Raw genomic sequence first — 27,972 nt, 5'->3', positions numbered from 1 at the left:
TGTCTTGATGAAAAAAGAATTCTTTTATGATTAAAGAATGTTTGTGTAACAAGCTGTCAATTTATTATTTAGATTTTAAAAGTTAGGTCTAGCGCAAAAACGCACCACGGTCCAAAAACATTTTGATAATCATCGATTCACGGCTATCGCCAGTTTACATCGATAGAATGAGACCCGAAGGGAAGTAACTCATGTTTGACCTGAGTTCAGGATGGGTCCAAAAAGTGTTCGAGACAATCTGCAAAATTAATTCTTTAAAAATTGCTCGCTCTTTACGTAGGGCACCTAGGATGTTCCCGTTTGGTGAGCGTTCAAATGGAAGGGTGTTTGTACTGTGTGTAAAAGCCTGACAGTATATGTGATGGTTTACGGGAGGCTTATTGTCCGGGCGTGAATTCCGGTATTCATAACAGCCGTCCAGCACCAAAACGAGGCGCCATTGTAAGTCCACGAAAATAAATTCTTTGAAAATTTCTCACGCTCGACAGAAAGCAGCCAGGATGTTCCCGTTCGGTGAGCGTTCAAATGGAAGTATGCTTGTACTCTATGTAGACGCTCGGGGAGCTCTGTGATAGTTTACGGGAGGCTTACTGTGCCTTTAACGTCTACAACAGGCGAAGTATTGAAGCTTTGGCTCATCTAAACCCGACGACTGAATATGTAAGTGATCCACGTGTGAAAAGCGAAACAGAACAGCGCGATGACAGCCAACATTTATATCCCCGACTGACAAACAGTAACACTGCATGCGAACTGACTTGGGTTAACGATCAAACCAGCACGGCCCGAACTGAATTTGTTGCGCTGCCATTATCGTGCGCAATTCTGGTAAAATATAAACCCGGTATGCCGAATTGAGTATAACGAAAGCCGATGTCAAATATACACAGGGATATTTTAAAATGACTTTCAAAATGTAAAAGCAGATAGCAGACCTTTTTATAAGCAATATGAATGACTGAATGTCCACATACAAGTCGAATGACGCCGTCCATTATGCGGACAAATGGAAACTAGCTTTGCGCATGAATGCATTGACCTGAATTTCGACTGCGGAGGCTTTTGGCGAGCTGAAAACAGGCACGGGCAGGTTTTAGTGGAAAAAGTAAGTGTTTTTAATGAAAACGTCGGAGTAATGGGATAAATAGCTTACACACCTCGTCCTGAATATCTTGCATATTTTCCCTCGGGTCGATTTTCAGGTATTACCTCGCCAAAGGCTCGGTAATACCTGAAAATCGACCCTCGGAAAAATATGCAAGATAATCAGAACTCGGAGTGTGTAACCTATATATACCGACTAGGCGGGATACTTGATGTCGACGATATCAAACATTGTTCGTGTATTTACCACACACACACACCCACACACACACACACACACACACACACACACACACACACACACACACACACACACACACACACACACACACACACACACACACACACACACATACACACACACACACACACACACACACACACACACACACACACGTAAAAATGAAAGTTGACTTTCCAAAGTAGCGCACTTCTTCAGCTTTATTTGTGCGGGTCGAGCGTCAGCAGAAACTCTAGTAAGGTATACTGGTCTAACGCGTTCTTTCATGAAGCAACTGGCACAAATTTACCTCGAAGTTTACCTGCGTGGATACGTATAGCATTCTTACAATCGAGTGGCACATATCTTTAACGCTTTGCACGCTTATTTACCTGTAGTCTGTCTATGAGTGACCGGCTTGCATGACTGATTCCGGCAGAAAGGAAAGCAAGGCATGGGGTCATCTGTTTCGCTTCACTTAGCTTGCCTTGGGATACTAACAGATGAGGTTGCGGGGACAACGCTCGAATACTCAATACGAAAACGAGAGCCGTGCTTAAAGAGAACGTAATTTTTTTCTGACCTCAGACTGGCAATATAACACCTTCGGAGGGGAAAACTGGAATCAACAAGTGTGATATTACCCGGCAGTCTAAGACGCAACAAATTACGTTGTCTTTGTCTCGTTTCCGCAGTAAGTATTGGGTCGTTTTTCTGGTAACCTCGTTATTGTAGTTGATGACTCAGACGATTGCCGAGTGTCAAACACCGCGAAAAGCGTGGTTCTGGGTACATGTGTGTTTTGCAACAGGAGATACATCACTTGATAGTCGGCTGTGAGACTGACAGCCGGACACATGCTGTGTTTTAGTTCCTGTCTGCCTGTTTTCTTTGACTTTTTATCTGTACAACTATCGGAGTTTCCTTTGTTGTGTCGAATGTCCACCTATCTGTCTCTCGTTATCTCCCCCTCCCCCCTCTCTGCCTGTCTGTCTGTCTGTCAGTAGCTTGGTCGGTTTGTATGTCCGTCTGTCTGTCTTCTTCCTCCTCTCTCAATGTATCTGTCTGTCTCTATGTCTCTCTATCTCTGGCTCACTGTCTGTGTGTCACTCTCTCTTTCTAAAACACACACACACACACACACATACACACACACACACGCACACACACACATGTACACACCCACACACACACACACATGTACACTCACACACACACACACACACAGCCCCCCCCCCACACACACACACACGTACAACCCCCCCCCCCCCACACACACACACACACAAACACACGCGCGCGCGCGTGAGAACATAAATTTGATAAAAATAGCCACATGCAAACAAATCGAGAACGAAACAAGACTGATCTTTTTTCGTCGTAGTTTAACTTTCATACGTACACAATATCTAAAAGCACATTATACTGTAACGGTCTACTACTGCCCAGCCACCGGCTAAGATTTAGGTAGCATCTGTTGCTAAAAACAATGAAACCATGATTTTGCTCATGAGCAACGTAATGTTTTCACGCAGCAACACATCCGGTATCGCCTCAAGTGTACCCTCCACACACACACACACACATATAATGTAAGTAAACCAACGATTAAATCAAAAGCTTGTATCGAAGAAGAGATAAAGGAACATAAAGCGGAAGAAATGATTTTGCCTCGGATTCTTAGTGGAAGCGAAACAACGGACTAAGTCAAATCGTCGCCTGTGTAACCATAATAAAACGTATGATTTTAATCAGTAAGCTACAGAAAAAGTCCATTCCAAGGTGCGTTTAATGGCAACATTCATGGAACAAGTCGAACGATTGTTTTAAAGTTCAATCCTGATGATAAAATCGTTTATTTAACGTCACTCTGTAAAAACATTGGCGACATTTGTCTTAGATTAAAAACACACACAGACGCGCACACAAACTTTCCCTTTATGTACAGTGGTTCACCACCCTCCCACCCCCCGCACACTCTCGCTCAATCCGGCACTAATACAAACCACTTATTCAGTTGTTTCTTATGTTAAACAGGTGTCGCTAGTTTGAACTCGGGCTTTCTTTGTTTTCTCGTTAACTCTTGTCGGCGAGTGATTTGCAGTGACAGTTTTATCTTAGCTCCCAGGGGGCTCACTGTCTCCATACGATTGTGTACTACTAAGGGACAAACAACTCAGTACTTAATCCCTAATGTATGTGTCACAGTAGAAACTAGAATTCAGTAGGATCCGGAATCCTACTAGTAGAGACTGGAATCTCAGTTTCTACTAGTAGATACTGGAATTCCAGTCTCAACTGGACTTTTTCAAGTTCAAACTGGAATTCCAGTATCTACTAGTAGATACCGGAATTCCACTTACAACTGGATTTTTTCCAGTTGAAAGTGGAATTCCGATATCTACTAGTAGAAACTGGAATTCCAGTTTCAACTAACAGCCAGTTCATGTTGGAATTCAGTTCAAATTGGAATTTCGCGATGGAGATGAATGTAGTTTCTTTTTTGTTTAAAATGAACAGTTGACTACTTTATTGAAAGCAAATCCATTGTTTAAAAAGACCCAACACCACAAACTGCATAGTCAAATCAATGAAAATCACATCAGACAACTTCAGGACATGTTCTTGCATTTCTTGCTGTGCGGGTGGCATTTGGTGCCACATGCAAGTTTGGCATCTTTGCACGGACACCTCTTTGTCATGCACGCGCCTGTGCACGTACAGACGGACCTGGCGACAGCTCCACGGTTTTGCCAACCAGTTGATGACCTGGAGGCTTGAATGAGGGACACTTCCTTAAGAGTCTGTGGGTTTACCACATTGAGATGTGGGAGGACCACACTGCTCATGTCCACAAGCTCCACCCCCCGAAACCAGTTTTTAACAATTCCAGTCGGGCAATACACCCGATAGACAGAATCACCGCCCCTCATCTTTGATTCCAGAATCTTGCAGGTCAAGAGCCGCACGTCAGTGTTGGTCCTGTCGGCACTGTGGATTTTCACTCCGACAGTGTGCCCGTTTTGGAATGATTGGGTCACGTCTTTTACCTTCTTTTGGTACCTCGTGTCTTGACGTCTGGCAGCCTTCAAATAGTTATTTCTGGCAACAAGTCGCTTCTCCTTGTGAGCCGTGTTCCCTTCTTCATTTTGCACTGTTGCAGTGCGTTTCCACAACACAAACTGTCCTACTTCTAATGGTTCATTCATAGGGTTGGCAATTGTAGGCACATGTGTAGGAACGAACACTTCGTCAACAGAAAACACAGCATGAGTGGTTTTAGTCACTTTCACACCATGCACAACGTCAAGATTTGTGTGCTCTGTGCCAGAACAAACGATGACGTTGTCGCTCAAAAGAAGATACTCCTTTCCTCGCTTGTGGCTGGTACAGGTAGTAGATGATGTACTTGGTGAATCCACGTTTTCTACAATGCCGAGAGAAGAACCACCAGCACCTGTGAAACAAACAAATTAAAATCGTCTACGCTGGTGTGAAAACCAAGAAAGGTGGTGTAAGGGTTAACCTGTTAACATCTTCAAACTAGTCTTTATAAATTGATAGAAAATATGGCACATTGAAAGTGTGTTGAGGGAAGTGTGAAGAAACTTACCAGTGGCATGCTGCTCAGGAGTGCTGAGAGAAGGTCCGAGAGGATCCTGAAAGTTGACTGCTTCTGAAGAACGGTCAGCACCTGTGAAACAAATAAAATGCAGTTGTATTTGCAACAGACATTTGCAGTCATTCTTCTTCTTCTCTGTTGGGAAATGTGACATGATAATGTGGCATGTATGTGTACACATTAATCACTGTGTACTAGTGTTTCGACGTTGAAGTGATACAGGAAGAAATTCTGAATAATTCATTGCAAAAACATACACTTGACCCATTTTGACAGGAAAGTTTTTTTTGAAAGTTGACTGCTTCTGAAGAACGGTCAGCACCTGTGAAACAAATGAACTGTAGTTGTATTTGCATCAAATCTGCCATTAATCCCCAGAGTCATTAACCCTTGCCAGTGCACCTCCCGTCTCCTGCATTGTCTATCATTATCAAAATTGTGTTCATCATTAGTTTGTTATGGCTGCAAAAGGGTTAATGTAATGGAATGTTACTCCTATTAATACGACTAATACAGTAATGGGCGTCAACTAGTCCAATGGTTGCATGGCCAATATCTCTAAAACACAAGATTTTTAAAACCAATTCAGATAGAAGCATACCACATACCAGCAGTTGAAGGTCCGGGAGTTGGCAAAGAATTGTTGACTGGCTGCAGAACTGTATCAAAGACCACTTCACTCCACACAGTGATTCTCTCGTCGTCCTCGCAGCTGATGTCACTCTGGCTCCCTGACTGCACAACTGCACTTCTCTGACTCACGGCTGTGTCTTCTTGACTCAGAACTACACGCCCCACATTGTCCAGCCACACTGACTGCACGACTGCACCATCATGATTCAATGACTCAACGACTGCACCTTCCTGACTCAATGACTCGACGACTGCACCTTCCTGACTCAATGACTCGACGACTGCACCTTCCTGACTCAATGACTCAACGACTGCATCTTCCTCACTCACTGACTGCACGACTGCACCTTCCTGACTCAATGACTCGACGACTGCACCTTCCTGACTCAATGACTCGACGACTGCACCTTCCTGACTCAATGACTCAATGACTGCATCTTCCTCACTCACTGACTGCACGACTGCACCTTCCTGCCTCATTGTGGGAAGCATAACAAGCAGATCATTTGGCAAATCTTCTTCACGCACAATACCCTGAGCTGCAAATTCCTCCCAAACAGCTTGGTCCGAACGTGGTTTCTGACCAAATACAAGTTCATACGGTGTTGTCCCAGTTGCACTTGAAACTGATGTGTTGATTGAGTGAACCACAGACTTTAATCCCCTGCTCCATTGTGGGCCATTGGTATCCATCCATTTGCCTAGTTTCAATTGTAGGTCTCCGTTCCCCCTCTCAATGCACCCTGCACACAGTGAAGCAATCCCAGTTGGATACTGTCACCTTAAATAGAGGCCTTTTCAAGCCTAGGCCACTGCACTATGTCTGTAGCCCATATTTCAGGTTGTAAAGCTGATTTATAAAGCTGCTAGAGCAGTTTTAATTTGAGAAGTCGAGTGTATCATTCATCGAAAGGTTCATGGTACTGTCACAGTACCATTAAAGGGGTATGAAAGACCTAAACCGGAAGTAGAATTCCTTGAACGGCAGCTGATACATTACTCTATGAACTCTCATTATCCAGAAAATTAAGCCTGAAAGCCTGGTATTCGCTGAGAAACATCGGAAAACGCAAAATCAAAATAAACAATCCTTATCCGGAAGTGGTAAAAAAACAACGTTTTATTATCAAAAGGGAAGTGTGGCTTCGCGTCGGACATTGAGTTGGAATCTTCCAGGCTTCTCCCATCACATGGGATGATAAGATTCAGCCTTTAGGACCACTTCCGGATAATAATTGTTTAATTTGATTTTGAGTTTTCCGATGTTTCTGAAGTAATACTGGACTTACAGGCTTGAAACTTTGGATAATGAGAGTTGATAAGGTAATGTATCAGCTGCCGTTCAAAGATTTCTACTTCCGGTTTAGGTCTTTCATACCCCTTTAAGTGCCATGACCATTTCGACCATTTGGTATCAATTGAACCGTTATGGTGTGTAGTTTTTGAAAAGTGATGTAGTTGCAGCACTTTAGTACAACATGCCAAATGAACCCCTTGTTGCCCCAAAACGTCAAAATTTTGAAAAGTTCACTCATTCCCCTAATTTTTAAAAATGGCACTGTGTATTTCACTTTAAATGCAGTTAGACAGGCTTAGGAGATCAAACAGACCCAAATCGGTAACGTTGGATAACATATCGTTAATTTTGAAGAAAAAATAAGTTGGAAAAATGAAAAATGGCATTTTTTCCATATTTCACAGACAAGAGGTTAATTTGGACTTTTATGTAAAATTGAGGCACACCAAAATCACTTTTCAAATTTTACACCCCCAGACGGTTAAAATAACATCTATTTATCCATGTTAATCCATAGTTTGACTGATGTGATGAGAACGTTTTACCAAATATTGCTCAAATTCCATAATTTTTTTTAATACTTTTGATATATTCCCAGTCTTAATAACGCAATCCCTTCTCAAAATGCCTTAAAATACATCTGTAAAGGTCAAGGAAGTCAAACAGATTCATAATATGTTTTTAAATTAAAATTCAAAGTGCCGTTTTCCAAAACTAGGGGAATGAGTGAAAACTTCAAAGTTTCCTGGTTTTGGTAACAAGGGGTTAATCTAGCATGTTGTACTAAAGTGCTGCAACTGCGACATTAGTTTTCAAAACCTGGACATCATAGCGGTTCAGTTCATACCCATTTTAGCTTGTTATACCGCCAGTAAAAAAAAAAATCACAATCACAATCACCACTATGGAAATTTTAGATTAGACCTATTGCGTTAAATTTCGGTTTCATATTCCATGTTACCACAGGTAGGTCTGCCTCATTAACCCTTTCACTGCCGGGGTGTTTCAATTCAATGTCAGTAAAATGTGAAAAAAAGCTGAATGTTTATCTTTTGACAGATGCAACAGACAAAACATGTTACCACCGGTAGGTCTGCCTCATTAACCCTTTCACTGCCGGGGTGTTTCAATGCATGGTCACTCTTCGACAAGAATGTTTTCTCTAACTGGCTAGAGTGCAGGACGGGTATACCCGTCTTGTAGGCACTGTAAGGGTTAATTTTCATTTCTGAAAAAAATACAAATAAAAACGAACACTTACCCTGACTTTCAGGATGTCTTGGGCGTCCATGGATGATCACTGTTCCAGGCCACAGATCACACACTTCACGTATCACGTTCGCCGTGAATTCTCTGCCATTGTCACTCTGCAGGAGGCGTGGTGGTCCAAAGGTGCAGAATTGGTCGAACAGATGACCTGCTACCTCTGCTGCAGTCTTGGATTCCAAGGGATAGGCCCAAGAAAACTTCGAAAAACAGTCCCTTGCATGCAGGATCCATTTAAAGTCCCTGTCAGGCCTGCTGCGGAAGTCAATGAGGTCGATTTGGACTCTGAGTAGAAAAGACAGATTGATCATTGCCTTTCCAGATGGAAGTGATTTCACCACCTGGCGCTGCCTGCAGCTGGGACAGGTCTTCAGGAACACACTGACTGCTGAGTGGTGGACTCCTGCGTAGTTTGCTTTGATTTCCGCCCACGTTTTATCCCTTCCCCCATGGCCAACATGAACGTGACATCGCGCAATTGTCGCAAACAATTCCTCTCTGGTCACAACCGGGCAGTTGGTTTTCTGGCAACATAGCATTGTCCTTGCCCCCACAACTTGTAATTTATAATGCTTTGCACACCTGTACTTGAATTTGGCACCTTCTGGACATTGCTGGCCCTTGTTCAGTTGCAGAGCTTTCACTATTTTTGTGTACTTCTCTTGGGCAATGCAGAAACATTCTCGTTTGCTGTCATCAAGACTCCGTATGTGTGCTTCTAAAAGAGAATAAAACAGAGTTTTCTGATCCTCTGACTCGGACTCCATCTTCAATCTTGACTGCTGTCTGTCACTGACACTTCACTCTGATCAACTGATCAAGACTCACTGTGAATAGAAGGGCCTCGGTTGTTCCATATTACTCTGGCTGGAGAACATTGGTCACTTTATTTGCAACAACAACTCAGATTCACGTGAAGAAGTCATTGTCACATCTAAGCTTTGTTTTCAAGTTGAACCCTCTCTGTGGATATGATCCCAGTTTCTTTTTCAGTTTTCAAATAATTCCAATTTCCATATTACTCTGGCTGGAGAACATTGGTCACTTTATTTGCAACAACAACTCAGATTCACGTGAAGAAGTCATTGTCACATCTAAGCTTTGTTTTCAAGTTGAACCCTCTCTGTGGATATGATCCCAGTTTCTTTTTCAGTTTTCAAATAATTCCAATTTAAACTGAATTCCAACATGAACTGGCTGTTAGTTGAAACTGGAATTCCAGTTTCTACTAGTAGATATCGGAATTCCACTTTCAACTGGAAAAAATCCAGTTGTAAGTGGAATTCCGGTATCTACTAGTAGATACTGGAATTCCAGTTTGAACTTGAAAAAGTCCAGTTGAGACTGGAATTCCAGTATCTACTAGTAGAAACTGAGATTCCAGTCTCTACTAGTAGGATTCCGGATCCTACTGAATTCTAGTTTCCCCTGTGACATATGCATATTTGCATTCTTTTCACAAGGGAGCTTACTGATCCTGGTGAGTAATGGATTGTCCCCCTTCGTCAGCTTAAGTAGGTCAAGGATGGCTACCACAATGTCTCACTCGAAAATCCCAGCATTACGGTATCAGCTGTTTAAAAGATAAAGTCAACAAGACAACACTGTAATCCAGACGTAGTAGCATTTATTTTAAGCTGCTTTAGCAGCAGAATGTCCTTGACCACGATGAGGATATTTATATTGTTTAAGTATGTTTGCCCTTTTTTCATTTATTTTGATTTTTGATTTTTGTTTCCTTTCATTCTTTCTAAGGTACTGTTTGTGAAGAAAATTACTGATTTTGTAAGACATGAAAGTTAATATACTATTTACGAATTATTTTTATTCTAAAGACTCAGCATACAACTAACAGACACTCGTGTGTGTGTGTGTGTGTGTGTGTGTGTGTGTGTGTGTGTGTGTGTGTGTGCGTGCGTGCGTGCGTGTGTGTGTGTGTGCGTTCGTGCGTGCGTGCATGCGTGCGTGCATGCGTGCGTGCGTACGTACGTGTGTGCGTGTGTGTGTGTGTGAATGACAAGCATTTTTGCGCGCCTCTTACTCTCAGGCCTTTTTCTAAGAACTGAAGCTCGTGACGAATTTACAAAAGAAGTCCAAGCGATGTGTCACACGCAAAAGGAAGATACATATGTGAATGGCTTCACGATCAGACTTTATTTCAGCCATAAAGCACCCTACAGCCGTCTTTTGTGATATTAATAACACTTATTGTAATCAGAGTTATGTTAATGTGGTTTGCAAAACTAAGTATAAAGGGGTACCAATTGGCGATCTTTTGAAATAGATGAGACAACAATCATTGCAAGAAAATACTTTTTGCGTGAATGTAAATATTGAGACACATTTGCAGGTCTCGCTTTCTTTGTCCTTTTCAAGGAACGTGTTTGATGAAATTGACGTTTTTACATGTATGTAGGTAAATTCGAAACATGTTTACAACTCTAACTTTCAACGAATGGTAGTTCAAAAGAACGCACAGTGCGAAAGAGTAATTTCAAGTTGAGAAGTTTATTATAGCACTTGGTTACAGTTCGCTGAATCAACATTCATACAGTTAGCTGCGCAGCCGTACACAGATCTAGCAAACTAAGTGTGAACAGTTACTGTACGGAACAAATACGCTGTGAAAGGAGAAACGAAGAAACAACCAGTACAATCAACAAAAGTGAATATACTTAAAACTCATCAATCAAACCAAGCCAAAACAAAATGCTAAGAGGAGTCAGGAGGTCACAACGAAATTAATAACACGATATAGTTTGGCATATCCGAAATGATTAACAGACGTGTCAGACAAAAACAACAACAAACAAACAAACAAATGAACAAATAAACAAACACGCAAACAAACAAACTAAGGTATTACAGGCTATGCAGAGGTAACTCAAAGCGCCTGAAGCTGACTTTTCAAAGATGCAGCAGACAAATAAAATGTCCGCCGCATCCGGGTACGCAATCAACAAAGTCTCGTGTTCTTCCGCGTTGTTACAGAAGAATGACGAGAACCAACCCCAACATGAACCCGGATCCTGACCTAATACAAAAAATGTTGAAAATAATAATATTAAAGCTTGCCAAGGACGGTGCCAGCTAACAATTGTGTACCTGGCGTGAACAAGTAATTGAAAGGTGATACATGGCGCCTGGTACGTAGTGGGTCTACCAGCTACCTTTGGGCGTTGAATGGGTTTACACTGGATGGTTATCGCTCAAACGTTTCAAACGAAGCTTTCCTGAACAAGGCACGAAAACACTTTTGTGTAGATAATGGATTCGATATTGTGTGTGATATGAAAATGGAGTGACGATGAAGGTGAGGGGGGTGAGGGGTCGGGGTAGGGGCTAGGAAAAGGAGGGGGAGGGAGACGGCTAGGGGATGGATGGAATAGTGGGGCATTTGAGCAGGTTGGGGGGGGGGGGGGGGGTGGCGATGCTGTTTTTGTGATGCTTTGGGTGTAAACAGATTTCGGAGATACTTAAAAGCTCAGAAGTGAATGCATGAGAGACAACACAGGTAAGAAGAAGATTGTAGAAATGAGGCCATATCGGCATATGTCAATTGTCTATGGCCGTGCAGTCAAGGAAAAGCTTGTGACTGTTAATATGTTGTCAGTCGTCCGTTCAGTCTTGAGATGGTGACGGATGACGAAGAGAAATAGCAATTGTCGTCCACTGACGTCGTTGCGCACACTTTCAGCATGTTTTGTGTGTGTGTGTGTGTGTGTGTGTGTGTGTGTGTGTGTGTGTGTGTGTGTGTGTGTGTGTGTGTGTGTGTGTGTATGTGACTGTGTATGTGTGTGTGTGTGTGTGTGTCTGTGTGTCAGTGTCTGTGTCAGTGCGACAAAACCTTGTCCATGACATTAGCAGATCATTACAACAAGACAGCTAGAGACAGCCAGTGACAGACTGATCGACTGGAGAAAGAAGTCCCGGAATGGAGGAGGGGGCGGAGGTGGGGGAGGGGAGGGGACAGGGGAGGGATAATGACAAACATGGACAAAGAGAGATGTGTCAGGCGTGTGCGATTGCGTTCGCGCGCGAGCGTGTCTTCGTGTGCGTGCATACACACGCGCGTTTAGCTCAGTGTTTGCTAGCGTGTCCGCGCGCAGCGCACACACTGAAAGCGAGAACAGGTCAAAACTCAAGCAAACCCGGAGGAGAGAAGAGATTGAAACTCGGTCAACAGAGGCAAAGCGCTTTGAAAACAGAGAAGAATGCGCAGCACAAACAGTTTTTCTTTAGACACGAGTTCTGTCAACATCTTTCTCACCCCCACCCCTTGTCAAACCCTGCCGAAAGTAGCCGGCGAAACATGTCTTATACTGCGTATATCACACGCTGAAGAGGGTGACAAAATGTTATATATAGCTCCGTTTAGTCGCGTTATTGTGACGGAGAGGGGATTGCAGGGTAACGAAGTGACTATTTTGCGAGTGGCATGCGTCATGTTTGACCGACGCTGTACATATTTATTTGATACATGTTGGGGGAGTGAGACAAAATTTCATAAGTCACTGGATGGTCAAGCTGTTGTTTATTACGATATAATGGGGATGATATTGTACGTTATTTGTATTTTTGACTAAAATATGACATTTAACACATATCGAGAAAAGACAGTCAGTGTTCCTCCGAGACGGCGCCAGCACTGTTTTGTAGTCTCGGCTAGCCGCCCTAATATGAGGTTTTTTTCGGACTCTGACGTCACATGGCTCAAAGCAGGAATGTCCAAAGTTCAATCGAATTTGTATTTTTGACCAAAATATGACATTTGATACATATCGAGACAGTTATTGTTCTACGAGACTGCGCCTTTGGACGAGGTGAACAGTGACTGTTTACATCTGTGTCATTGTCAAAAACTGAGCATGCAAGTAACATGCATGATGACCATTTATTTGGTCTACACGTCGATCCATGGCTCCATATCTCTCATGTAGACGCACGGGGAGTTCCCACTGACACTGCATGATGAAGGTTCAAGATGGAGGAAACTCAAAAAGCACTCAACAAACACTTTTTTTGACAAGATGTTTAGGTGTCGAGTGAAATGATAGTCAACACAGCGTGGTTATTATGAGTTATAAATTGGTAATAATAGAAGATGTGGGAATACCTCTCTTCTGCGTAGTTTGAAAGTATCAGCAATGATTTAGGCAGTTTGGAAAAGGATAATGTGTCAACGAATTGTCAACAACAACAAAAGATAGTGAAGGATTCCTGTAAGATGCAGCTTTACAAGATGCACATTAGTGTGAGAAAAATGTGCAAGGTCGTGTTTTTTTCATTTTTCTTCCATCTAGACTTTATTGAACTTCACGTAGATATACCTTGGAATTGTGAAAAAAAAGCCAACAAAGAAAACATGTCGAACTTGTTTTGTCTCACAAAACTGAGTGGGAAACTGAGGCCATGTCTTCTGACTTATGACAAATGGTATGGACACACGACACAGTACTTCAGCCCTGTCGGCGACATCTGTTTCGGATTTGCAGCGATTTGAAGGATGTCACATTTAAGACATTTGTAAAGCTGTTACCGCTGAGATCGAGATAATGCAACTTACGATAAAATGTTCAGAATACAGAATACAGAATACAGTATTTATTGAGCCAAGTGACATTAAAAAACATTTAAAGCACAAGGAATTTCGCGTAGTGTTGGTAAAATCACGCACACACACACACACCCACACACACACTGACACACACACACACACGCCCACACATACACTGACATACACACCAACACACACACGCCCACACTACAGCAGTCACGATCACACCATCACACGCAGGGCAGACATGAGGTAAAACAAATGACAATCATCTATTAAAAGAAAATGTACAAAGAGTGGTCTAAGATGCTGGTGGAAGGGTCTACACAGAATACAATTTTATAATCTAATGCATAGTTAGAACTAGCCCATCCCCTCCACCCACCCACTCATGAATAACTAAAATAATGCAGCTAAAGAAAATGTTGAACATTTGGAAATCAGGAATCACACATCAAAGTTCAGTTCGGCTACGACTGCGCTAAAAATGCTCAAATTCCAGGGATGAAAAGGCCAAAGATAAACTCTTGCGATCTGAAGCGCTACCGGTATCGCACATGTTTGCAGTCATGCGTGTATGAGAACCGGTTACATTGCCGGATCTACTTGTGAAAGTTTCGAAGAAAACAGTCACGCTATTGGAAGTAACGGATGTTGCAGCAGGACATTTGTAGAAGTGGGATGCCTACTCAAAAGGGTTGTGTCCTGTAACCCAGTGAGAGAACCTTGGTGTTGAATTGTAAAGATAAAGAATAATTCCATTGTAAATAGAAAATGTCCATGTTTCGTGAGTGTAATATACCTCTATGTTTGGAGTTAAAAAGAAACAAGTCGCGTAAGGCGAAAATACAATATTTAGTCAAGTAGCTGTCGAACTCACAGAATGAAACTGAACGCAACGCAACGCAGCAAGACCGTATACTCGTAGCATCGTCACTCCACCGCCCGTGGCAAAGGCAGTGCCCGTGGAATTGACAAGAAGAGCGGGGTATTCGTTGCGCTGAGAAGGATAGCACGCTTTTCTGTACCTCTCTTCGTTTTAACTTTCTGAGCGTGTTTTTAATCCAAACATATCATATCTATATATTTTTGGAATCAGGAACCGACAAGGAATAAGATGAAAGTGTTTTTAAATTGATTTCGAAAAAAAATGTTGATAATAATTTTTATATATTTAATTTTCAGAGCTTGTTTTTAATCCGAATATAACATATGTATATGTTTTTGGAATCAGCAAATAATGGAGAATAAGATGAACGTAAATTTGGATCGTTTTATAAATGTTTATTTTTTTTTACAATTTTCAGATTTTTAATGACCAAAGTCATTAATTAATTTTTAAGCCACCAAGCTGAAATGCAATACCGAAGTCCGGGCTTCGTCGAAGATTACTTGACCAAAAATTCAACCAATTTGGTTGAAAAATGAGGGCGTGACAGTGCCGCCTCAACTTTCACGAAAAGCCGGATATGACGTCATCAAAGACATTTATCAAAAAAAATGAAAAAACGTTCGGGGATTTCATACCCAGGAACTCTCATGTCAAATTTCATAAAGATCGGTCCAGTAGTTTAGTCTGAATCGCTCTACACACACACACACGCACACACGCACGCACACACGCACATACACCACGACCCTCGTTTCGATTCCCCCTCGATGTTAAAATATTTAGTCAAAACTTGACTAAATATAAAAAGAAAAACAAAAAACAATGAAGAAGGATACTCACCGCCTATTTACACGAAAATAAGTCGCGTAAGGCAAAATTACTACATTTAGTCAAGCTGTGGAACTCACAGAATGAAACTGAACGTAGTCCGCCGCTAGTGCAAAAGGCAGTGAAAGTGACGAGCCTGTTTGGTGCGGTAGCGGTTGCGCTGTGCTTCATAGCACGCTTTACTGTACCTATCTTCGTTTTAACTTTCTGAGCGTGTTTTTAATCCAAACATATCATATCTATCTGTTTTTGGAATCAGGAACCGACAAGGAATAAGATGAAATAGTTTTTTAAACGATTTTGAAAATTTAATTTTAATCATAATTTTTATATTTATAATTTTCAGAGCTTTTTTTTAATCCGAATATAACATATATGTTTTTGGAATCAGAACATGATGAAGAGTAAATTGAAAGTAATATTTGATCGTTTTGTAAACAAATAATTTTAATTACAATTTTCAGATTTTTAATGACCAAAGTCATCAATTAAATTTTAAGCCTCCATGCTGAAATGCAATACCGAAGTCCGGCCTTCGTCGAAGATTAATTGGCCAAAATTTCAATCAATTTGATTGAAAATTGAGGGTGTGACAGTGCCGCCTCAACTTTTACAAAAAGCCGGATATGACGTCATAAAAGACATTTATCGAAATAAAGAAAAAAACGTCTGGGGATATCATACCCAGGAACTCTCATGTAAAATTTCATAAAGATCGGTCCAGTAGTTTACTCTGAATCGCTCTACACACACACACACGCACAGACAGACAGACACACAGACACACACACACACACACACACACACACACACACACACACACACACACACACACACACACACACATACACCACGACCCTCGTCTCGATTTCCCCCTCTATGTTAAAACATTTAGTCAAAACTTGACTAAATGTAAAAAACACCCTTGGTATTGACATTCCTCTCAAAACTGCAGCAATAATCAAGTAAGCCGAAATAAAAGAAACAGAAAAGTTGGCCTAGTAACAATGCCAGCATTTACACTACGGTATAAAAAGGGAAGTGTCTGGGACTGTTACTGCCCAAAACACGAATATAGCAGATAAGTGTATTATCGTTGAAGATTATAAATAACAGTCTACAATATACACCTGGCTACAACAATAAGAATTCAGACTTGACGTTGTACGCTACCACAAAATTAAAAATAGAAATGAATAGATAAACAAAGTGTCAAAGTATAGAACACGACAAAAATAATACAGGCCACAATTCGGCACTCTCTCTATAACTATCAGTGAAACAAAAGTGATAGCCACATAATCACAGTCATCATTGTTTCTGGCACTTGTTTCTATGTAATAGACATCATAGTTGAAGATATACCTGTACCAGTAGGTTCAATTTTGATCCTACGAGTGAGAAATCACCCATGTCATAACTAAATCATACATTCATACGTGGGTATATCATGCAAATGAGGTCGCGTCAAACCAGTCTGGCAGGGACCTTATTTGTCACTGCTCATGATGACAAAGTCTCCGAGACAAACGTCATTCTGGAAACACTTTGCGCTTGCTGTTTTTCCTGGACAAATTATGAGAACTAACACGTCACGCCCCTTGACTTTCTAACTTGACGTCGTGTTTTTGTTTTATAATAATAATAATAATAATAACGGGCATTTATAAAGCGCCTTATCAGAAGTTCAAAGCGCGTGACAACAATACATGTATACAAAAATCATACAATCACTGTCAGATTCAAACAACATATCATGCACATCTCACATCCCCAGACTCTATACTAAGGAACTATCCGTAGTGTTGTTGGAACAAGTGAGTTTTCAAATTGGACTTAAAAGATGAAATGGATGGAGAGTGACGTAATTGAAAGGGGAGTGAATTCCATAACTGAGGTCCATAGTACGAAAACGTGCGGAAGCCATGAGCCTTGCGTTTAAAGCGACCTTGACGGAGAAGTCGAGCATCATCAGAAGAACGAAGGGTGCGAGAGGGAGTGTAGAGGGAGACCAGTTCAGAAAGATAGGCAGGTGCCGATTCAGAGATGATATTGTAGCAGAAGCAGGCAGCTTTATACCTAATACGTTCAGATACAGGAAGCCAGTGAAGTTCTTTCATGAGAGGAGTGCAGGGTTGTCGATGCTGTGCTCTGAAAATGAGACGTGCAGCAGAGTGTTGTACTTTTTGCAAGGGTTGGAGAGTGGAGAGTTTACGTCAAAGATTTCACGAAGCTTTGGAAGAGACCTAGGTTCCAGAAGACGCGTTTTCCATTTGGACTCGTCAACTCCGAGACGTTTGGATCAGAAGGCACGCAATTACAGTATGTACAATAAACAGAATACGTACATGGCTTGATGTTTCATACCAGATTTGCACTCTTTACTTTTTCAAATATTGAACAGCTCGCTTTCGCTCGCATGTCAACATAAAAAACTCAACTCGTGTACATCTGATATGACACAGCAAACAATTTAGTATCCTCTATGCGTGAGTCAGTTCAAGATGGCTGCAATAGTGGATTTAACTGAACAAAATATAGTATGGTTGGAACAATCAGATACACAAAGAAACCATCTATGTTTAAGTCTATGAATATGTCTTCACTCTTTCCTACTACAGAATGATATTCTGGCTCTTTATATGTCGCGTTGACATGTGAAAGAAAACAGCGATCCGTCAAGCCTTGCATTTAGCTCCTGTTCAATTCAAAATATAGTGTTTGCGCTTTGCGAGTAAAATACTTAAGCCAGTGACATATTTCCAACCTAAATTTAAAGTGCGTGTTAGAAAGTAATAGCACACGCATCCCCTCCCCACCCTCTCTCTCTCTCTCTCTCTCTCTCTCTCTCTCTCTCTCTCTCTCTCTCTCTCTCTCTCTCTCTCTCTCTCTCTCTCTCTCTCTCTCTCTCTCTCTCTCTCTCTCTCTCTCTTTTGAGCACACGCGACGTCTCTGTGTTTGCGTGTCTGTGTGTTGGTGTGTGTGTGTTAGTTTGTCTATCTGTCAGTCAGTCTTACTCTCTGTCTGGCTGCACGTCGCGGTGTATGTGCGTGTGTGGATGTGTTTATGTGTACCGTGTGCGTGCGTGTTTGTGTATGTGTATGTGTATCTGTGTGTCTGTATACATGGCGGTATCTGTGTGTGTGTGTGTGTGTATGTGTGTGTGTATACACGATTTTAGGAAAGCGTTATATGCATTGCATGAGCAATGACAGCGTCGTAAGGGCATACACAAGTTCTATAAAGTGACCCTAACACGTACGTACCTTTGTATGTGACTACGCAAGTAATGCAAGTATAATGCATGTAAGTAGCTTTGTTAAAAACTGACGAAAGTAAACATGTATTTGGGGTGACATTAGCTTGAGTGTCTTATTGTTGTTTTCATTGACCTTTTGCTCCAAGCTTTCTCAAGTACTGGGTAAATGAATGGCCTGAAAAAATCTGCATACTAAACTGATTTAAGTTAATTTAACCTAACCTAACCTACCCCAGACTCACCTAGTTTAGCATACCGTAACCCAAGCCAAAAGACACACCACACCTCACCAAACCACACCACACCACACCTTACCACAGCTTACTGCACCACACCACACCACACCTTACTGCACCACACCACACCACACCTTACTGCACCACACCACACCACACCTTACCACAGCTTACTGCACCACATCACACCACACCACACCACACCATACGACACCTTACTGCCCCATACCACACCAAACCACACCCCGCCTTACAAAAACTTACCACACCACACCGCACCATACCACACCTCACCACACCACATCTTATCTCACCACACCACACCTTATCTCACCTCACCACACCCCACCCCACCACACCACACCAAACCGCACCACACCACACCACGCCACACCTTATTTCACCACACCACACCCCACCACACCACACCAAACCGCACCACACCACACCACGCCACACCTTATTTCACCACACCACACCACACCCCACCACACCACGCCACATCACACCACGCCACACCATACCATAACACGATCACATTATTCATCCATGATCAGAAATGACAGTGAACATCCATTTCTTCTTATCTTTTTACCCGCAAATAGTGAAGAATTATGGACAACCCCGAAAGCAAAACTCCGAAAGAAAAGACCCCACGAGAATGGCCTTCAAAAAATTAGAACTATGTCAACCACTCAGACAGCAGTACGTACGTTGTCAGTTTCAAGGTCATAATTTGCGTGTTCAGCATTGTTCACCTTCTGGACGAAGTCACTCGCTTTTGTTTGAAAAAAAATACCCTGTCTATACTTTCTGGCCTTGCACGCCCTATCGCATCTTGGCACGTACATTATCTTGTCAGGAGCATCATCGTTTCTGACCACCGGTCCGAGGTGTGTACAGTGAATTCACCAGCCGCGTATGACAGCATGCTGGTGCCAAAAGTGTCAATTATTATCGGTTAGAAATACAAAGGGCTCCGCTGAATTAGTTATATTGAGTACAGTTATGTAAACAAAAGGCTTTCGGACATAGTATGCCGCATAAAACTATGTATCAACAGTGAAAGTAACATTACGCTGATCACTTTGATTTACTATGGATAATATTACAAAAACTGAAGTTACGTACAATATTTTCATGAACGATTTCGATGATGATATGTTTATGCCATTTGATAAATAAATCAACCAAAAAAGACACGTAGAAGACAGTCATTTTGATATTCGAAAGTTGTCTCTAACTTCAAAATCAGCACGGATAATTACAACGATATGTGTGTTCTTCGGGATGCACACTTTGAGCTGATATATCACTTTCAACAAACGGGAAGCGCGAGTCTTTCTTGTAATCACCGTTCACGATATTTTGATTATATGATCATGTGATATGTAATCATAAGGAAGGTCACAGTGGTGTTTGTAATTAACAGTTTACGTTTCAATATTCTAGCAGAATTCTTGAGTCAGAAGTCTTAGTCTTTATTTTCTTGGCGTAATTTCAGCATCTCTGTAATTATCACTGTTGGCGCAAGTGGCCTGCCATCATACACATAGCCAAGGTGCATGAGACAAACGGTGTCATGCCAAGGAGATCGTCCCCTGCAAAATGTTACTTCATAATTCCCTCCGTCTGATCCACTTGCGGCCCCCCTGTAGTCAAGGGGAGACCACACGGTGCGCTAAAGGGCGATCACTGTCAGTTGTGACGAATAGACTATAGGGGGCGCGACGCGGGGGAAACTCCTAGCTTAAGTCTCCATCGATCTCACGGTCCAGATGTGGGCCAACTCAGCGCATGATGTTCGATGAATGACTCGGCGTCTTTACTTTTTAGCCGCGAAGACAGAAGGATATCGTTCTGGACACATTTTCCCTATGTCCATGCTTTCTTTAGAAGATACATTCTAGACAAAGACATTCTAGACAAAGACATTCTAGACAAAGACATTCTAGACAAAGACATTCTGGACAAAGACACTCTTGACAGGAACATTCCGGAAAATCTATAAGAACAAATACATTCTGGACAAATAATGCCTACACATACACAATCTGGACAAAGACATTCTGGACAAGAACATTCTGGAACAACTTTGTGAACCAATACATTCTTGACAAATCATTTCTGTGCATACACATTCTGGACAAGGACATTCTGGACAAAGACATTCTGGAAATCCACCTTTTTCAGTCAGTTAGCCCTGTCCTAATGTGTATTTGTTTCAGTAAGCACGTGCAGCAATGATACGAAAACTTCCTATTTATTTGCATCATGCTGCAAGCTTTCTGTACACGTTCAGACCGTTTTCAGTGAATGTAAATCGCTGTTTGCAAAAGAAACAAGAGGCGAAGCCATCAAGGCTCACGTAAGAAATCGACAAACAGCAACACAAACTCAATCACTCCGTCACACACACACACACACACACACACACACACACACACACACACACACACACACACACACACACTCACACACACACACACACACACACACAGAAAGAGCATAGGTGAAACTGTGCAAGAAAGCGAGACACTAGATCTAGATCTGTCTGTCTGCATGTAGCCTACTTACAAGGACACGACTGCCAACTAGTCTCGGCGCGCTCAAAATAATAATGACCGAGACTTTCAGTACTTCCTTCGCGTGACGTCTAACCCTCTTACGTCATAATGTGACGTCAATGTAATGTGACGTCTTCAAATGTTAGAGTTTCTACCACAGACATACACACGCACAGACGCACGCACGCACGCACGCACGCACAGACAGACAAAGTTACGATCGCATAGGCTACACTTACGTGAGCCAATAAATGGCACCACACAGTGAAAAAGAATGTTATTGCGCACTTAGTCGGTCAGAGTGCACATGTATCTACATATTTTGCGAGACCCTTGTAGTGCAAAGGCAAGGACATATCAAGACATCGACAACCAATAGTTCACCATCAACGCAATGCACTCACGCATAAGTACATTGCACAACCATCTTACTTGTACTATACATGCATTGGAGTACGTTGGTGCACCAGCATTTCGAGAAAGTCAGAACGCCTTGTGAACGCGGCAGTGTGTGCCAATGCATATCATATACGTCCACGCCCTTTCTTAAAAGAAAGTCTCTGATCCTCTTATTATTGACAGACATACGAAGCAATTTTTTTATTCTTTAGCAAACAGCGATATTCTCCCAGTGTGTAAATGGATTGCGTCTACTTTTGTGTCCACTGTAGTATGGTGTTCCTGCTTGACTGTATTGGTGTCCTGCAGGCAAACATGCGCGTATAGTACAAAACGTAGGGGAGTAAACACGAGTACACACACATGCATACACATACACACACACACACACACACACACACACACACACACATACGTATACGTACGCTCACACACACACACGCACACACACGCACACACACACACACACACACACGTACGTACGCTCGCGCACACACACATACACACGTATACACACACACACACACACACACACACACACACACACGTATGCGCGCACGCACGCGCGTTTACGTTGACAAACGCACACACAAACACCCGCAAGCACACTTACACAATCACACGCACATATCCACTTGCATAGGCACACACACACACACATTCAGGCACGCACGCACACACGCACGCACGCACGCACGCACGCACGCACGCACGCATACATACACACACACACACACACAGACACTCACGCACGCACACACGCACACGCACGTACATACGCACACACACACACACACACACACACACACTCACACACACACAATCACACATACACACACACACGTATGCTGTTTATGCTCTCTTTTTCGCTCTTTTGCTCTTCCCACTCTGTCTCCCCCCCTCTCTCTCTCTCTCTCTCTCTCTCTCTCTCTCTAGCTCTCGCTCCCTCTCTCTCCCCCTCTCTCCCTCCCACTCCCTCTTTACCCTAAATTGAATAATGCGACGGGGAAAAACACACACAACGGGACACCGTCAGCACACCGAATGATGTTTGACCCCTCACCGACGAAAAAAAAAAGAAGAAGACAGTGACCTTCACTTCAAAAATCCGCTGCTCACGAAACTTCTAAAACCCACAGTCAACAAACGACCGTTGATGTACCCCCTCTCCTCCCCATTCAACCTTTCCCGGGTGCCTCTATCATCTTGTACCGAGGTGTCTCTCTCCCTTTCTTTCTTACCTTGGCATGTAGGTATACGAGCAAGCCACACGGTGGAGTCCTTCTTTTTGGTCAGTCCCTCTTTCTCTCGCGGCACGCATGCTTGACATCTTTTTGTACATACCGGGTCTTTCGGTTTAGAAGGTCCATGGTGTAGTGTGTTGAAGCGACGATGATGATGATGCGGTTTTTGGTGTGTTTAGGGGTGGTGTGAAGAGGAAGGGGATTGGTGTAGGGGGGGGGGAGTGTGTGTGAGTGTGTGTGTGTGTGTGTGTGTGTGTGTGCATGTGTGTGTGTGCGTGTGTGCGTGCGCGTGTGTGCGTGCGCGCGTGTGTGTGTATGTATGTGTGTGTGTGTGTGTGTGTGGGGGGGGTGTTTGTGCTTTCGCTCGCAGTTCAATATTCAAAAAAGCAACTCGTGTTAATCTGGCCACGACGCAGCATGCAAGCCATGTAGTATTCTCTATTTGTGTGTGAAGCTGCGATCTTTGCACGCAGACTTTTCACGAGGAAGTAACCCCCAAGATCTGCATCAATCAAAACGTCACCTGTAACGATGAGCTGCCATGATGACAAGATTATGGTTGACAAGTATATCACATTGAAGCCAAGTTTTGTTTTTGTTTTTTTCTTGCTTGATGTTGGTGGTGTTTTTTTCATAAGAAAAAGAAGGCATAATATAGTTTGGTGGGTTTTTTTCTCGGTCGTATGCAGAACGCTGTCGGCGTTATTAGCGATTGAAAGGACGTGCAACAGTTTGACGACGGTTGATGTTTTAGTAACGTCGATCGACAGTCACGCTTTCCTTCTCTTCCTCTGCCTCCTCCCGAAACTTTCTTCTCGCCTTCCTCCTTTTCCATGTTACCCTCTTTGTCCTCCTCTTCGGCATCCTCTGCATCCTCTTCCTGCCCCTCATTCTTCTCCCTACCTCCTCTTTCTCCTCCTCCTCCTTTTCAACCCTCTTTTTCCTCGTATTCGTCCTCCTCTTCCTCCTCTTCCTCCTCTTTCTTCTCTTCCTCCTCTTCCTCCTCTTCCTCCTCTTTCTCCTCTTCCTCCTCTTCCTCCTCTTCCTCCTCTTTCTGCTCTTCCTCCTCTTCCTCCTCTTTCTCCTCTTCCTTCTCTTTCTCCTCTTTCTCCTCTTTCTCCTCCTCTTTGTCCTCCTTTTCCTCCTTCTCCTCTGTCTTCTTCCTGTTCCTCTCGTTCTTCAATCTGCATTTATGTTGCAGTAATGTGTTCCCATGGACCAAAGATGTGTGTGTGTGTGTGTCTGTCTGTCTGTGTGTGTGTGTGTGTGTGTGTATGTGTGTCTGTATGTGTGTGTGTGTGTGTGTGTGTATGTGTGTGTGTGTGTATGTGTGTGTGTGTGTGTGTGTGTGTGTGTGTAGGCTATGTGTATGCGTGTTTTTTAATTTTTTTATTGGGCTTGTCTGTAAAGGAAATGCTCAATGCACGTTTGGTACATTTTTTTTATCCTACATACGTGAGAGAGACACCCGTGAGATATTAATCGTTCAAATCGCACGTGTGTATATCATGTAAATGAGGTCATCTCTCTGCCGCTTGAGCTTCGCCAGAGCCCCTCTCTTGACGCATTCAAGAGTAGGTTGAAGACTCAGTTCTTCCCGTAACTGGCTGCGACTTTCATGTTCGACGTGATGTGTTGTGCCCCAAAAGACATTCTTGTGCTGTGCTCTGTGAGAGGTGTTTTCTTTGTGTTTAATATTATTTTGTTTGGACCTAGCTATTGATGTGTACATTGTTGTTAAACAGTTGTTTGTTGTATGTTTATCAGGGTTTGCTAGTGTGTGATAGGGTTCGTGTCCGTCTGTAGTTAATTTCTGTGTTAGTCCTGTGTTGACAACTCTTCGACAAGCGCTTAGAACTGTACCCACGGAATAAGCGCTATATAAGCTTCCTATTGATTGATTGATTGATGTCAAACACGTCTGGCAGGGACCTGTTTTTCCACTGCTTATGATGCCAAAGTCACCGAGACAAACGTCACTATAAAAACAAAAATTGCGCTCGCTAATTACCCTCGATGAATCTTTAGAACTAACACGTCACGCCACACTTTCAGAGTGACGTTTCTTTGCTTTGACGTGATAGATTGCACGAGGCTTTAGAAGAGATCGAGGTTCCAAAACAAGCGTCTTCAATTTAGCTGCCTCGACTGCAAGACATTTTCAGTAAAATACACGTAAGTACAGTATGTAGGATAAACAGAATACTACATGGCTTGATGTGTCGTACCAGATTTACACTCGTTGCTTTTTCAAATAGTGAACAGCTCGCTTTGGCTTGCAGTTCAATATTTAAAAAAACAAAACTCGTGTAAATCTGGTACGACACAGCAAACCATGTAGTATTCTGTATGTATTCGTCACTAGAGCATTAATTCAAATGTGGTACTTCAGCAATAGTTACTTCATACACAGCCACAGGGCATCCGTTACATAGGAGCTAGTAACCTACACGTACGTGCGTTGTTTTAAGAGTGCATTCATACCTCCTTGACCAGAAATAAGTGCACGATCGTTTACGTGCGCAACGACTTTTATATATGCGACTTTTACACCCATCTTGTCCTCAGGTCAAAATGAGTTCGGCTCATTCTATCCCTGACAGGATGCCTTGGTTTTCCTTGTCTGGCGAGGAAATCGATTTTTTTTAACATATTTAGATCTTTTCGTAATGTGTTATGGATGTAAGCAGATTCGCAATCGTCGATAATGATTTTTCATGGTGTTGTGTAAATTTTAAATTACAAAGGAATTGATATGTAAGACAGTTTTAAGCGAGCTATTTTTCGCGGCTGTATTTACTGTGCAAACAACTCTAAATATGGCAAAAGTGTCACGTGATAATCAACCGTTTGGTTTCGACGCTCGCTGGAGCAGACGATTTTTTTTGACAGTGATGCAACCATATATTTCGGTCTCCTTCCAGCAGCAGTCTCAAAATTTCGACTTGTTTTGACCTTAGAATGATGTCTGTATCATAACTGTGAAGAACAGAACGAAGATCACTGTCGAAGTCGGCCAATCTGCAATCATTTTCGTCTTGCGAACACTGCTCGTGAACAACATATGGGAGATAACTCTGTATTCTTGTTTTGATAGATTCGCGTAGGACTTTCGCGTCCGGTCAGAGAGACAACTGGCGATAGCCGTGTAGCGAGGATTATCAGAATGGTTTACACCAAGATATGATAGGCACTATCGCGTTTGTTCAAACAAATTCGTCTCGCCAAAGCCGAACAGACTTTTCTTCCACCATCAAGCAAGGGTCAAATCCCGTAACGGGCGACATCGCAGAATGGTGCAGTAACCGCTTAGCCAAGGTTCTTGTCTATTTAATCCTGTAATCCTCTTAAAGTAAAGTCCAGTCACTTTGTCAGTTTGTACACAATAGTTTGTGTGTGTGTGTGTGTGTGTGTGAATTTCTGCTTCAGCTGTTTAGAATGTGTTTAATCTTTGTTTAAGTTTTATCTTTTTAAGTCATAGTACTGTTGTTGTCATGATAAAATCTTGATATGCGTCACCCAAGAACGGTGTTATTAACGTTTTCATTTTAAATAAGCTAGTTTATTTCGTCCCTCAGGCGAATAAATCCATCACCGATGCTCGATCGACTCGCGTACGTACACACATTGCAGAACCTCAAAACTCCACCTCTGACTTGCACATTGCACAATTTTATCGTTTGGAAAACGTGGCCTAAGGCATTCGTTTCTCTAGTCCCTATATAGGTCTGACTTTAAAGGTGCCTTCATTGTCCGGTGAGTTATCGTTAACTTCGTCCCAGTTGTGTCCAGGCTATTAAATGGAATAGTTATTAAATTGTTCCACTTGGACATATACAGCTAGACTGCGTAGAACACAACATACAGCTAGACTGCGTTACTGCTTGTTCATTTCAATTATAGTTATTTTTTTTTTATTAAAGGTACTGAACTTGTCAAATCCAGGTGCACGGAGACCCTGGGTCTTTTAGTCATACCTCAGGCAGCTATCCGTTAGAATCAGAATCAGAATCAGAATCAGAATCAGAATTTATTGTCATTAAACCATAGAGCCTATTGACACATACACGATACATAAGTATCTATAGGAAAAAACAGCAATATAACATAACATACATGAAATACAAAACCAAGTGGAACAGGGTGAACAAAGAGGACCTGAGGATGAGCATAAGTTATTGAGGACAGTTGGAAGACGCATTGCATCTGCGTAGTTGAAAACAATCGTACACATATTTTGCCAATTGCCTTTGGATGTCGCTGTCAGTAAACAAAGAACTGACTCTTATTTCATCACTGCCGGTGGAAGTATTCGGTAATAACTGTTGCCTGAGATGAGCATACATTGTACATTAGAAGAACTACCAAGTTTCATTGACTTGCACCCAAAGAATCAAGAACTGCGATTTTTTTACGAATTAATTCGTACTCGGACCCGGCTGGTCTTGGCCTATTTTTGGATCTAAATTTAGATCAGGTAGATCACCACATCATGCACAAAAAGACACGTCACTAGCAAACTATGTCAGACGTCATCATGAGTTTGTGTAAAACAAAATGGAGGCCGGAATCACTCAGTTGAATCGAACTCCGAACAAACACCACGTAATAACTAGGTTAATTTATGCACTCGCGTGAACAAGAAACTGTCGAGCTTCACAGATGTCGTCGTTGGGTAGAACACCTAGCCTCTTCTGTTTTTCTGTCTGTCTTTATTTTGTTTCCGCGCAGTAGGACACCAAGTGAGTCAAAATGCAAGGCCATAAAATGTTTCCGCATTTGTGCAGCGGGTTTGAGGTTCAAACGCAGCGTGAATCCAATGTACAGTGTGTGTGTGTGTGTGTGTCT

General features: G+C 42.4%; 2 protein-coding genes across 2 annotated transcripts in view; one reads left to right on the top strand and one right to left on the bottom strand.

Annotated features, from left to right (window-relative positions):
• Positions 1-27,972, top strand: part of LOC138945934 (uncharacterized) — a 165,348-nt gene that overhangs the window by 12,776 nt on the left and 124,600 nt on the right. The gene's annotated exons all lie outside the window — the stretch shown is intronic.
• LOC138945910 (uncharacterized) lies at positions 3,771-9,608 on the bottom strand. The gene is made up of 4 exons (XM_070317432.1): positions 8,138-9,608; positions 5,555-6,322; positions 4,938-5,018; positions 3,771-4,781 (listed from the first exon to the last, which is right to left on the bottom strand). The coding sequence occupies exons 1-4, from the start codon at positions 8,907-8,909 to the stop codon at positions 3,937-3,939; spliced, it is 2,466 nt and encodes an 821-aa protein (XP_070173533.1). The 5' UTR covers positions 8,910-9,608; the 3' UTR covers positions 3,771-3,936.

This window comes from Littorina saxatilis, linkage group LG1, assembly GCF_037325665.1.
Source record: "Littorina saxatilis isolate snail1 linkage group LG1, US_GU_Lsax_2.0, whole genome shotgun sequence".
In the NCBI taxonomy this organism is placed as follows: Eukaryota; Metazoa; Mollusca; class Gastropoda; order Littorinimorpha; family Littorinidae; genus Littorina; species Littorina saxatilis.
The sequence above is the reverse complement of the archived record's forward strand: the minus strand, read 5'-3'. Positions and strand labels throughout refer to the sequence as shown.

What these genes read in the sequence shown, in the direction of transcription:
- LOC138945910 (XM_070317432.1), bottom strand. Translation starts at nt 8,909, where the DNA reads ATGGAGTCCGAGTCAGAGGATCAGAAAACTCTGTTTTATTCTCTTTTA. An exon ending in AAGACATCCTGAAAGTCAGG is followed by an intron (nt 6,323 to 8,137) that starts GTAAGTGTTCGT and finishes CACTGTGTGCAG; the next exon opens with GGTGCATTGAGAGGGGGAAC. An exon ending in TCCTGAGCAGCATGCCACTG is followed by an intron (nt 4,782 to 4,937) that starts GTAAGTTTCTTC and finishes TTTGTTTCACAG; the next exon opens with GTGCTGGTGGTTCTTCTCTC.